This window comes from Eucyclogobius newberryi, unplaced genomic scaffold (assembly GCF_026437365.1).
Source record: "Eucyclogobius newberryi isolate DKJ021-1_F unplaced genomic scaffold, fEucNew1.0.hap1 SCAF_16, whole genome shotgun sequence".
Classification (NCBI taxonomy): Eukaryota; Metazoa; Chordata; class Actinopteri; order Gobiiformes; family Gobiidae; genus Eucyclogobius; species Eucyclogobius newberryi.
This window is the reverse complement of record NW_027315790.1, coordinates 25,278,152-25,291,774: the sequence shown is the minus strand read 5'-3', so window position 1 is coordinate 25,291,774 and position 13,623 is coordinate 25,278,152. Positions and strand designations below refer to the sequence as shown.

At 40.2% G+C, this 13,623-nt stretch overlaps 1 protein-coding gene across 1 annotated transcript in view; it reads left to right on the top strand.

Moving 5' to 3' along the window:
- Nucleotides 1–1,862: 1,862 nt before the first annotated feature.
- The window catches only part of pleca (plectin a), a 144,417-nt gene continuing 132,656 nt past the window's right edge, over nucleotides 1,863–13,623 (top strand). The window contains exons 1-3 of the mRNA XM_072448076.1: nucleotides 1,863–2,037; nucleotides 3,003–3,040; nucleotides 6,471–6,635. Coding sequence (XP_072304177.1) covers nucleotides 1,878–2,037; nucleotides 3,003–3,040; nucleotides 6,471–6,635 — 363 coding nt within the window. The 5' untranslated portion in view covers nucleotides 1,863–1,877. The remainder of the gene's footprint in view (nucleotides 2,038–3,002; nucleotides 3,041–6,470; nucleotides 6,636–13,623) is intronic.

Here is a 13,623-nt window from a genome sequence, read left to right as displayed (position 1 = left end):
TTCAAAAATAAATGCATTCTCACAGTGAGCTCGCCTCGCCACAGATCTGACCTGGTTATCTCCATGGAGATACTAGGCAGAGCATAATCATCTTCATAAGACGAGCAGATGATATACATAATTTTATTCTTACTTTCAGACTCAAAGGTAATTTTCTCCATAATTAAAAGAAAAACCAGAAACGAAAACAATGAGTCCATACGATTCATGTATAATCAGAGTCTCTGAAGTCAGCGTCGTTACAATGGTGTTTCAGACACATTCAATTTGCATATTATATGTTTTAGCAGTGCCTTAGGTTTGGATGTGAGTGTCCAGTTTCAGGGCAAACGATCATCAACGCATATCAGGTTATTAATTAAGTTTTACTGCTATTTAACTCTGTAAACAGTTCATCGACAAATACTTTAAATAAAGAGAGAGAGAATTCCTCCTTGTTATTAACATGAAAAGTCATAGTTCGACCAGTAACGTCATGCTGTGTTTCGTTTAACATGTTATACATTTACATAGTTGCTTTTATCTTGCACGCACTTGTATTAATTATAGTTCTTACCATAAAATGACATGAGACACAATGGTTATGTAACATTTTAACGTTCTTTTCCAGTGTTTTATCGCAGTCGTTATCTTTACAGCCATTCCTCAGCTGGTAATGACTTTGACTGCAGTGTTTCCAGACATACATGGATCTAACCACGCCCGGTTCACAGACAGCAGGTAAATATTTGTCTATTGTCAAGACTGTGAAAAGTCTTCAGAACAAACTGTGTGAAAACCGGTTTAGGTAAATAGTTTGTTAAGTTACATGTCACTGCCTTTAATCACGTTCATTAACGAGATTATCTCTCTTTAGTGGCCGGTTTGTCATCAGAAGTATTTGGGATGTGTCTGTCTGCATGTGCCTGTCACACACTGACACTGCCCTGTTACATCTTAATGGATTTATTATATGAAATGTGTGAAAATTAGACTTCACTTGTCAATGTCATATGCGATGTAAGAAACACACTGAAGTTTAGATACAGAGTCAAAGTGTTTATAACCATTTTATAAGCTTCTTCTTAAAATATGAATAAAATGCTTTTATCTGTTTGTTTATCTTTTATTGCAATAAATAAAAAATAAATAAATGCATACATACATAAATAAATGAATTGAATTATGTATTCATATATATATATATATATATATATATATATATATATATATATATATATTCTAAATAATTACCGGTAATGTATCTGCAATCTGCATTATTAAACTGGTTGATATACATCTTGTCCATTAATGTTACAAATAGTTAAAATAACACCTTATGTTAAATGACTTGACACTGTTGCCTATATTTATACAGTAGTTATAAAAATAGGTCCACAGTTAAACCAGTTGCTGTTTTACCGTTGAGATATTTGTGGTATGTAATCTCAAGAAACTATAAGTCTATAATCCTATGGCCATCCCTTCAAATTGGTTCTTTTGTTACAAATGACTCTCGTAGGTGTGTAAATGAATGGAGGCCATGGCCCCAGGTGCATTTTTGACTCCTTTTCTTTGAATTACTCTTGTCAGTAAAAACTCCTCTTCAAGCACATTTTGGGGCGTGACTGTCTTTTACGCTTCTAAAACCACACCTCCCACTCAGCTTCTTCAATGTTTTCCTTTTGCTCATTTGACCTTTTTTTTCTTTCCAAGGAGCCGGTAACACAGACTGAAACATACACTGCGCTCGGAGAGCTGACGTGGGCTTGACTGAGAGCAGTTTGTGGACCGACAGCTGGAGAACATCTGGTACTACTGCTCTAGTCCTGCATAGACTGTAAGAACACATGAATCTGGACTTGGTTTAGATCTGGTTTGGACCCCGGTTTGCGAGTATGGACATCCTAACGGCGTGGGATGATGTTAATCCAGCAGTGGCTCGGCTTCTCTGGGTTCTGGCCCTGGTTTTGGCCACTCTCACTGTTTGGCTGTTTTTCTTTTGCTGCTATGGCTGGAATCAAAACTCATCCTTGTCAATGGAGAGATACCTGGCAGGTAACATTCTCGACACGCTCACACACACCTCCACCTCGATGCTTTCTGCACATGTCAAAATGCATTGCAACTTTTTTTCTTTTTCTTTTTTAACGAGAGTTGAAGAAAAATCTATTTTCCAACTCGGGTAATTGTAAATGGGAGCTGTTTCCGTTGCAGAAATTGCCAGCTTGCATTGGCTTCTGTGGTTGTGGCTGCTTTTTAACCCGTGCAACAATGCCTCTTTCGTTCTCTAAAGAGTAATAAAACTGACTCATATTGGACATTCTTTTCCTTTTAAAAGCAAGAATGCGAGCACAAGGCTGCTCCACTGTACTGAAGGTCTCAGAGTAATAATATGCTGCTGCAAAGTCATGCTTTGACATAAAAGTGCTCTGTCATGGGAACCTGTTAAAGCATGTGGTGTCTGAAGGGCCAAGCTGCAATTACCTGATACATAAAGACATAACACAACAGTATCTACTTTTTATCTCTAAATTAACAAACGAAAATAAATGGTTATTCTACATCGCAGTATGCTTATTTAAGATTAATTATTTGGCATGCAGATTGAACGACAAGTGCAAAGAATATTATGTATATGGAGAACACTATATATTTATTTTTATTTTGGGCAATATATCAAAATTTAGACGTATTGTGAATTTTGCTTTGAAAATGTGCAAAATTTGAATATCAAGTGTATCGTTTGTACTGAAAACAAAGCAACAAAAATAGCTGATTAAAAATAAAAATGAAAAGTAAAGACTTATGGTGATATTTCTGCACTTTTGTGATTCATTTCACATTTGTCCGATCATTAAACCTCAACTAATACGTTTAAAATACGTGTATAATATGTTTGAAGACACATTTCTGTTTTTTTCAAGATGCAATTACTATTTTTTACTACATTTACTTCTCCTGAATATACGAATTAATAATAATGGATAATTCTTGATAATATATTTTGTTCATTCTTGCAGTAATCACCAAGACGACCAAATCCAAAGCCTCGACACAGGTGAGATGTCAGCACCACTATATTTACTTTCACATAATTTGTCACTGTACACCGTGTATTTTTCCAAATTATTTCCCTCTTCTTTCTAAACCACATGGAGCTCCTTCTAGTCCGCCACACGCAGCCCTGTAATACCTCCTATTCACCGTCAGGGGGCCTCAGTCGCCTGCATCCTTTGGCCTCATTAGTGACGTAAACAACTGACGCGTAATCAACGGCCCGGACAGAGACTGCTCTTCCTCTTATCATAATGCAACACGTGCTCAAATACCCATGGGTTTCAGAGTGACGAAAAGTCCTGCACCGTTGCCATAGCAATTAACAAACAAAACAAACCACTCCATCTTTTGAATGGGCTATTTGTATTCGTTGTAAGAAGTGAAAGTAAATACTACATATACATATTTTGTGATCAAATTGATAACTCTACAAATGAATAAATAATAGTTGTTTTAAAGGTGCACTATATCACTATATCACACCTGCTAACTGCCACACATGTTATTACTTTGCCTGGGATGTGACACAATATATTACTATCTTTAATTATTCCATTGCAGGTGTTTTTATTGTTCAAACTGTGTGTTCTTGGACATCTTTGGAACAACTTCTGGCTGCAGGGAAGAATGCCATCACAAAAACAGATACAAATTGTGCCGACATCATAACTGACATTTAGACAATTAACATGAAAATAGATACATTTGACAGACATTGAATTAAATGTGACTTTTATTTAGGAATTTTGCCTCACTTTCCTATTTTTTATTTATCTTATTCTTATTCTCTCCGATCTTGTCTTGTTTGTTTATCATTGTTTTATGTTCTTAATTTAAAAAAAAAAAATCAAACACAAATTTAAAAGATGTATTCTTATTGTGAGCGGTCTCGCCTCGCCACAGATCTGATCTGTAACTTGGCCTGGTGGCGTCAGCTGATTGTTTCCATGGATTCAGATGAGTTTAGTGTGAAGCATTTGAGCTCTTTCCACAGTTAAATTTAAATATTTTTAGAGATTTTACCTTCAGTCCCTCATCTCTGTACTCTTCCTGTGCAGAAGGTGGTTTGGAGCCGCTCTGTGCTTGCATTATCATGTATTTATGGTAAACAGTGTAATATTAGCTCGCAGCAGCTGCATGTTCATCACTTGATTCCTTTGCTAAATATACTCTTTATATTGAGTTTGGTGTTGTGTTGTTTGGCCCTGTCGCTGCTGCGCCTCAGACACTTCGGTATAAGGGATATGTTTGAGGTCATCTCCACATAGAAGCTCTTTGTGTCGTCAAAGAAACAGAAATGTTGAAAGTGCGTCTTCTTATAACTGAGAACGTACTGTTAGTGATGCTGATTCTGTTCTTATTGCACAGTTCTGAAAATGCATTTGAATCACCCTTTTGTTCCCTTAATACTTCAAAACGTTTTGAATCAAATGCCAATTCAAACCAATAATCACATTTCAGAGTGCAATTTCTATAGTTTTGTTCAATATTTCAGATTTTTTTGATGATTACTGTCCCACTACTTAGAATGTCACTAATCGATCGTTGAGATAATCTTCAAAACTCATTTAGTAATTGTTATCTGAGCTATACACGGGTTCCCCAAAGTGCCATGTGGTGAGAGAAGCGGTTTTGTCACTCAGAAAAAGCGAGAATTACATCAAAAATGCACAGGAAACATGGACATTTATCAAAAATGCACAGGCTTTTTGTGGTGTAAAAATATATTATTTAATTGAAAGAATGATTGGTGGATTAGGTGAAATAATAACGTTGAATAATAAATAATCCTTAAATTATAAATAATCCTTAAATAATCCTTACATAATAAATAACATCCTTAAAAATCCTTAAAAAAATCAATAATCGCTCGAATTAAAACACATAACACTGACTCGTATAGCACTTTTCACTCAAAGACAAACAAAATCACAAATTCTTCCTGATATCTTATACACTCTCTAAAACACAATATTAAGGTTTTCAAATGACATAAATAAAGTAAAGCACAATAAGGTTTTGATTGATTTGCCTCAAAAGCACATGTTTTGGACTAGACCATATTTCGTGCATAAATAAACGAGCTCAGCTAATAACCCTGGACACTCACTGATATTGCATGTCTTTGTATTTCAATAGAGCACTTGTAGATTCCTGAGCGCTGTACATTTCTGACATGTCTGTACCCACAGCGGGGTCAGAGGTCACGCTGGAGCATTTGTGATGTCATCCAGTTTTCACCGAACGTTCAAAGAGAAGCCTGTTTCCTTGTTCAGCGTCATTTTTAAAGAGCACACACAATCGCCCTGGACGGTGACATGTTTCTTCTGTCGTTCAAGGTCTATATCGTTTGTTAATATTAAATTCGAAGCCTCTCATTTGTCAAACACTTTGTTATTTGAATTGCCCGAGCGGAAAACAAGAGGCCGTTTGTTTACCTGACAGCGCCAATCACACTCACACTGTCCCGGGAATGAACGGGAGCTTTGTCCAGAACTGTCCCAGAACAACAAAACAACCCACTGCACTGTAATTGGACCACATTTCTCTGCAGCGTCCCAGTTTGACACCACGAGAAACCCCCGGACGAAACCCCCAAACGAACGATCGACACAAACGAAAACTGAAAAAAACATTTAACCAGGAGAAAACAAGGCCTTTCCTGAGCAGTTTTAGAATGATCTCCAGCTTTATCAGAGGCAGTTTAATAAAGAAAGTACAATTATTTGTGTTGAAAATATGTCCTCGGCCTAAAAAAAGAGCATTTTAAAACTATCATTGTATCGAAAAAGGTATTGAGAATAGATTATGTTCCTCAGTATCAAAATCAAGCTTTAATTTTTAGTTCACGTGCCACAATTTATGATTTTAACTATGTCATTTACACCAAACACTAAAATCTTCTAGACGGCATTCACGAAGAGACCGCGCTGTTTGAAAGCAGAGCTAATACGTGTGTAAAGTGTGGCATTAAACGTATCTATCGCCATGGAGACAAGCAGTCAAACATCACAGGTCAAATCTGTGGAGGGGCGTCCGAGCTCACAGCAAGGACGGTTGATTTTCCAGCTATTTTTGAGCAATAATAACACATAAAAAAGTAAAAAATAGATGTATTTAATGCCCTACTGTGGAACCTTGCAAGCACCATCACCATGGAGACAAGCAGGTCAAGTCACAGGTCAAATCTGTGGAGAGGCGACTGAGCTCACAACAAGGACGGTTGATTTTCCAGCTATTTTTGGAGCAAAAATAACACAAAAAAGCAAAAAATTGATGCGTTTGATGCCCTACTGTGGAACATTGCAAGCGACATCGCCATGGAGACAAACAGTACATGGCATCGTTTTGACTAGAAAAGTGAAACTGTGTGTTGTTAAGGGATTTGTGCCAAACTTTTCCCCACATTAAAGCGACAGTTTTGTTTTCAGAGGAAGAAAAAGGCCAAAGAGAAAGCGTCTCTGATCGTCCATGTCGAGGACGTGGTGGTGGTGAAGGAGGCTGTGGCACTGGGACAGGCGCCAGCGGCTCCAACTGTGAGGAAACGGAAGAAGAAGTCCCACAAACCCACAGTGGAAACGGCGACTGAAGCCAAGGTGAGTAACGTCCGCCTCATATAAGCTTGTTTCCCGCTCTCGTACCTTTCGGTCACCGTTTGGTAAAGCAGTGTCGCGTTTATGCTCCAACTACATCACCGTTTCAGGAAATACGTCACTGACAAATATAACGCCAACTGAACTGGGTCTAAATCACGACTACACGGAGCCCACTCCATGGATCTATAATGGCCCACACCAGTGCTAAAGCTGGAAACTCTGACTCAGCCATGACTTACTACATCAAACTGTAAACCGTGTCTAAAGAAGGACGAACGAGGACTAAACTAGGACAAACATTGAACTCAAGGTGTAAGAACTCAACTGGACACAATATTTTACTCTACTACATTACATAACTACACTTTTATTAGCCTTAAAAAAAACATGGACAAATGGCTCAATCAATATCCTAAACTCAACTCTTTGAGTAGTTACCAAGCCTGAGTCATTCTTGGTAAACTGTTTGATCACGCTTTATTGGGGCGAATAAAACTACAGTTTTATCCGATTCCTTATACAAATTCAAACTTTTTTCTCAATATTTAATTTCACACCTAAGTGAAACACTTCAGGCAGCTTTGTTGGCCCGAATTAATTGGAGAAAAGTACTCAAAATGGCGCCGATAAACAGGAAGTTGAAGCCCATGTTTCCATGCACTAATCGAGACCAAGACTTTCCCGGGCCAAAGACCAAGACCGCGAGGGTTGAGACCGAGACAGATGGAGACACGTTCTTTTGTGTCTACAACTAATGAAATATTATTGTAGTGATGTTTGGGCACGTCATAAGGCGCTGGTACAGCTGGCAGCCCGGTGTAAACGCTCTCTCTTCTTTCTCACACTTATTGTGCTTTATCTCCTATATTTTGTAAATATAGTTAGTATATTTTTTCTATTTTACTGTACTATAGGGACACGCGCTGGAATAGTTTTTTAATTCAACTGTTTTTGACTTTTTTCGGCTGGATTTGAGCGTTTTTCGTTGTGTTGTTGTGACGTGAGCTAGCTCCGAGCGAGCCCACCAGCCCCTCCCCCCGCGCCCTCCGGCCGCGCTAAAGTACGGCGTGACGTCGGTACACGTTTATATACACGTTTATATGAAAGAGGAACTTCACGAACGATCGGGACACGCACTGGAATCGCTTTAAATTAACTTGTTTTGACTTTATTCGGCTGGATTGAGTGTTTTCGTCGTGTCGTGGCGATGTGTCTTGGCTCTGAGTCCCCCGGCTCCGGCCCCGCCCCCCGGCCGGCGCCGTACCGCGTTTACACAAAGGAGGAACTCATGAAACTGCGGAGAACAGTCGTCTTACCCGGAGATCGTCACGTTATCCCGTCGCAATACTGACCTAACCTAATACTGATGTGCAATTCTGTCATATGTGCAAATGCTGTTGGAATTCATGTGCAATTACTGTGAAATTCATGTGCAATCTATGTGCTGTCGTGACACATATTCATGTGCAATTACTGTCGGGATCACATGCAATGGTATTTATTTATTTGTCTATGGGAGTTTTTATTTATTTATAGGAGATCTTCTACTGAAAGTGTTTTTCAGACTTCCTATAAGTGATCTGTTCTTCTGTATCTACCTCTGTATCTACCTGCGTTGCACCAATGAAATTTCCCCATGTGGGACAATAAAGGAATATCTTATCTTATCTTATCTTATCTTAAACTGAGCCGAGACAAGTCCGAAACATGTTACCAAGACCGAGTCCAAGAGCTCTCCAGACCAAGACAAGACCGAGTCCAAGAGCTCTCCAGACCAAGACAAGACCGAGTGCAAATGTGCTCGAGACCAAGACGAAACCAAGACCTTAAAGACCGTAAAGACCTAAAAGACCGCTCTTCTTCACCAATGGTACAGTTTGAACACACATAAAGTCTGCTACGTGGACAAAGCTGTTTGTTTGTTTGTTTCCGTGTTCATTCATTCACACCAGACGCTAACACAGCCGTAACAGTAACTTTAACTCACAATAAAAGGAGTTCAGTATTTTTTTCCTGTTAAAAAATGATGGAAAAATGGTGGTCATCCTCTTTGTCCTAATATTAAAAACAACCCTGACAGTGAAGAATGTCTGCTGTATCCTTCAATGATCACTCTTACTGTATGGACAATAAAGAAATAAAATTAGCCGGTGAAACAGCTTTAAAACTGTTTCATTGTTTTTGTTTGATGACCAGTGACTGCACATTAAGGCTGGGCGATATTGACAAAAATGTGTTATATTTTGGACATCGATAATGATATTCAGACAATATTTTAACTTCAGGAATTTGCTCAAATGTGTCTATAACTGTCTTGTATCACATGAAACCTAAAAGAACCATAAAGCCAGATATATCCTTTATACTCTTGTTTGGGAGAGTACACTAGATGTTTTTGTCTCTTTTTGAGGTCATTTTTAATAGTTCTAATTATAGACGATGCACTAGATATTCTGCATATCCCCCAAAAAACACTTGAAATTTTATAATTTTCCATCTCTACTGCACGTTTGCAAATAGCTGTGAATTAAGATTTAAGTTTGGATTAAGTGTGAATGTGAAAATGACAAAAAATCTTCAAAAATCTGAATCGAGCCTAAATATTACTGCAGTGCCTTGTTCTCCACTGAGTTTTGACATGTTCTGTGTCTAACGGTGCCACTTCTTTCTCCAAAAACGCCTCTGACACTTTTCAATCCCACTGAAGCTGCCATTTTATCGACCGCACAGAGACAATCTCCTCCTCATGCATTTTACATGACCTTGAAATAACCTATAATATTTTACAGCTTCTAAATGTCCCACTCGCTTTGATTCATTCATGCATTATTTATTTCAGTTGCTAAAGTTCTTATAATGAACCTTTTGTGTTTAAAATGTTCTTTTCTGTGCATGTTATGTATTATAGTCTCCCAATAAAGATTCACTCATAAAGATTCATTCAATGTAAAAGTAAAATAAATAGATCAGGGCTGAATGAGTGGGAGATAACGCTGGTTGTCTCTCAGCTAATATAGTTATTTATATATTTATTTCTTTTACAATTCTAATCACACCGATGTTTGGTCCAACACTGTTTCTCACTTATCATTGCAGTCCATCTGTTTCCCTGCGCCTCAAACGCTGAGCTCAGCATTGCACATCCTGCATGTGTGAAGTCATTTTTTCATTTCATTTCATTCATTTGCTCATGACCATATCCACGCTATCGAAGCACAAACGTAAACATTTGAATTTACAGATGGATTTAATTTAATAAATTTCCATTTTAGAGTGTCTTGAACAATCATTGGATGAAAGAAAATAAGGTAAAACACTCACCGCTGCCAGATTTAAAGAATCAGACAATGGTAGGGACAATATTCGCCAAAAAAAGGTTGGAAAAACACTGCATTAGAAAAAAAAAATCATTCATCAAGACAAATCAAGAACCTCTTACAAATAGTAGCCAAGTTTACAGATTTCTCTCTTGTAATTATCTTTTAAACCAGTGTTTATCAAAGATGGTGCAGTCAGGTGCTGTTCAGATTTTAAAGAATGTTTTTAACTAGATTTTACATCCTTAGTTATATTAATACTGTTCTGATAAGTAAGTCAATATTATAGTCACTGTGAAGTAAGACAAATTGAACAACTTTTTGGTTAATCATCTGCAACAAAGACACTAGTAAATGGCTCCTATAATAAAGAAACCCCAGAACATAATAGAGGACATGTTTAGAGAGACAATGCAGTAAGACAACTACTGCTTTAAACGACTTATAATGACGTCTTCTCAAACAACTCAAACCTGGAATAATCCCTATGTACATTAAGCATCGCGATAGTTTGTCTTGCCCCGGCGCGCGCTCCGTCTGCGGCCAAACGGAGTCCGGATCTGTGCGTACGGATCATCCTCCGCACGCGCAGCCTCCCTCTCTCCTCCATCCAGAGCCGCGCTGCAGAGACCACAGCTTCCCCGGGAACAGGCGCTCTGCAGCGGGCTGAGGCATCGGGCCGGGACAGCGCTCTCCCCGGACACTTCCACCCGCAGCAGGACGCAGGCGCGGGGCCCCTGCTGCGGTCACGTCTGGGCTGAATCTGGCACGAAATCACCGCGCGGTTCCGCCACGAGAAGCCGGATCTTACGCGGTTGTGTTTTTATTTGTTTGTTTGTTTGTTTGTTTGTTTACCTGCCACGAAGAACGCGTCATGGATATTCTGATGAGCGTGAGTAACAGGAGGATTTGTCGCATCAGAGATCAAAATAGATGGAGTTTATTTGTCCGGGGCGTGGGAAGGGGGGGATGTAAAGACGCATCCTGGGACGGGACCAGTCGCAGGTGCACGCGGTCAGGTGTTGGGACAGACGGCATCACCATGGAGACAGGTGTGGTCCTGCAGCAGAGGAGGACACGAGCACGAGCGCAAACCGTGATGAAGGGTGCAGGATGGAGTGTGTGTGGAGCGGCAACTTAGACACAAGTCCTGCCTAATGTGTCGGGGCTGCAGCATTTAAACCGAATAATCGTTATTAGTCGACTCTATTGATCGTTATCTGTACTGCACAGACATTTTTTAAAAAGGTGCATTGTTAAATAATGAGTTTAATGCAGATACAAGTTCTGCTTTTCATCATTAATTCACTTTATTCTCCAACTAAAAGACTTTTGTTACCATATTTTCAACTTTATTTGGTCAAAAATGCATTTCGCTTGACGAGTCGACTAATAAAACATAATAATTGCAGACTCAAATAGGCCTTGGATTACATTATGTGTAGTTTTGTTTGTGGCTAAAATAACTGTATAGGTGTAAGCTACGGCGCTGAAGGACACAGAAGGAGCTCTGTTTTGTCATATAAAACGACATTAAAGTAGGATAGATTTCAGATTTTGCCTAGTTCTGATCAGGTTTCTGTCACTCTACACAGTCTTGATCGATGGAAAAGGAAGCTTGTGATTAGCTTGAGTTGATTAAATGTTTAAAAAATGAACTGTATAGTGTTTCCAGCCTCCATCAGGCTCTCAGTGCTGCTCACACACCTCCTAACGTACGCCTGAAGTTTTGGAGCGTGCTCAGTAGTGCTCCTCACTGTTGCCTGGAAACTTTAGATGCTTCGACTCCGATTTGGACCAGAGCCACAGAAACAAGGGACACACTCTGAATGAAGAGACTTTGGGCTAACTCGGTGCTCCAGAGTCTTGAGCGCGAGCCAGCGTGAAGGCTAACTGAAAAAAACTAAAACAGATTCAAGTCGGGCCCCTATTTGTCTTTCATGCCGTCTCACTAAACTTGTGACGCCGCTATGTCAACAAGACTCTCAGTAACCTTGCGAGTATCCTTGAGAGCAAAGACAAAAAGTAGCATCGCTTTGCCTTTGAAACCGTGACGCACGGTCTCTCTGTCTCTCTCCCTCTGCCACCCCTGTCTGTCTCTCTCCCCTGTCTCTCTCTCCCCTGTCTCTCTCCCCTGTCTCTCTGTCTCTCTCCCCTGTGTCTCTCTCCCCTGTCTCGCCCCTCTGTCTCTCTCTCCCCTGTCTCTCTCCCCTGTCTCTCTGTCTCTCTCCCCTGTGTCTCTCCCCTGTCTCGCCCCTCTGTCTCTCTCCCCTCTGTCTCTCCCCTGTCTCTCTGTCTCTCTCTGTCTGTCTCTCTCCCCTGTCTCTCTGTCTCTCTCCCTCTGTCTGTCTCTCTCCCCTGTCTCACTGTCTCTCTCCCTCTGTCCCCCCTGATTGTCTCTCTCCCCTCTGTCTCTCTCCCCTGTCTCTCCCCTGTCTCTCTCTCTCTCTCCTGTCTCTCTCTCCCTCTCTCTCTCCTGTCTCTCTCCTGTCTCTCTCCTCTCTCTCTCCCCTGTCTCTCCCCCTGTCTCCCTGTCTCCCTGTCTCTCTGTGATGCATTGTACATGTGATAGCGTTGAGTGTTGTCGTTCACCCCGGGTCCTGAGGTCTCTCTCTCCCTCTCTCTAGCATGTCTCTCTCTCTCTCCCTCTCTCTCCTCTGTCTCTCTCCCCTGTCTCTCTCTCCTGTCTCTCCCCCCTGTCTCCCTGTCTCTCTGTGATGCATTGTACATGTGATAGCGTTGAGTGTTGTCGTTCACCCCGGATCCCGAGGTCTCTCTCTCTCTCTCAGAGCAATTTTAAAAGCGTATGAATATTTTACGCTTCTGTCGTATGGCGATGATGTTCGAGTTTCCGCCGCAGCACATTCTCACCGGATTCACTTGCTCTCACGTGATTTGTTTTCCTCTGGAGCTATTCAAATGAAATGTTCAGATCTCCTTCTCAGCTAAATACGCAGATCTTCAAATATGTTAGCTGTCTTTTATTCCTGAATGGAGTCCAAAGATTCACATTCACAGTCGCACGAATGTGTCTTAAGTTCAGATTTGTATGCACATCTCTTTGTTTATTCTGGCTTGTAACTGGCTCTATTCATTCATTAGTACTCTAGCCTTTCCTGTTGTCCTTGTCCTTATATAGATGAAATTACTCTAGATTTTTGAGGTGGTTTTGTGGCTCACTGCCTTCAAATATAATCTTTTGTTTGAGCTTCGCATGCCCTGCTTTTGACTGTTTGAACCTGTCATTCTTAGTATTTTTAACATTCTTATCGGCGTCCGCTACCGTTGAAGTTGATAGTGAGAAGTGTATTATTATGCCAGAGAGGATCAGACGGAGACAGTTCGGCTGGAGAGAAAGAGAGAGCCACAAAGAGGAAGAGGAGAGAGAAAGAGAGAGACGAGAAGGAGAGCGAGTTCATGAAGTGACTCAGCACAAACGGCAGCTCTTGCGTCGCCACGTTCAATTTGTAACGTCACATCTTTTTTATCAGTGAGTCAGCATTTTCCGACAGCGATGTAAAATGTGGCGTAGACAGACTTCTAAAACGTTTGAATGTTGACCATAAAATAACTTATAGCACTATGGTAACAGACATTATACTAGAGATACTACTACAGATTAATTCAGGTCCACAGAGATCCATCGTTTCACAAATTATTAGTTATTTTAT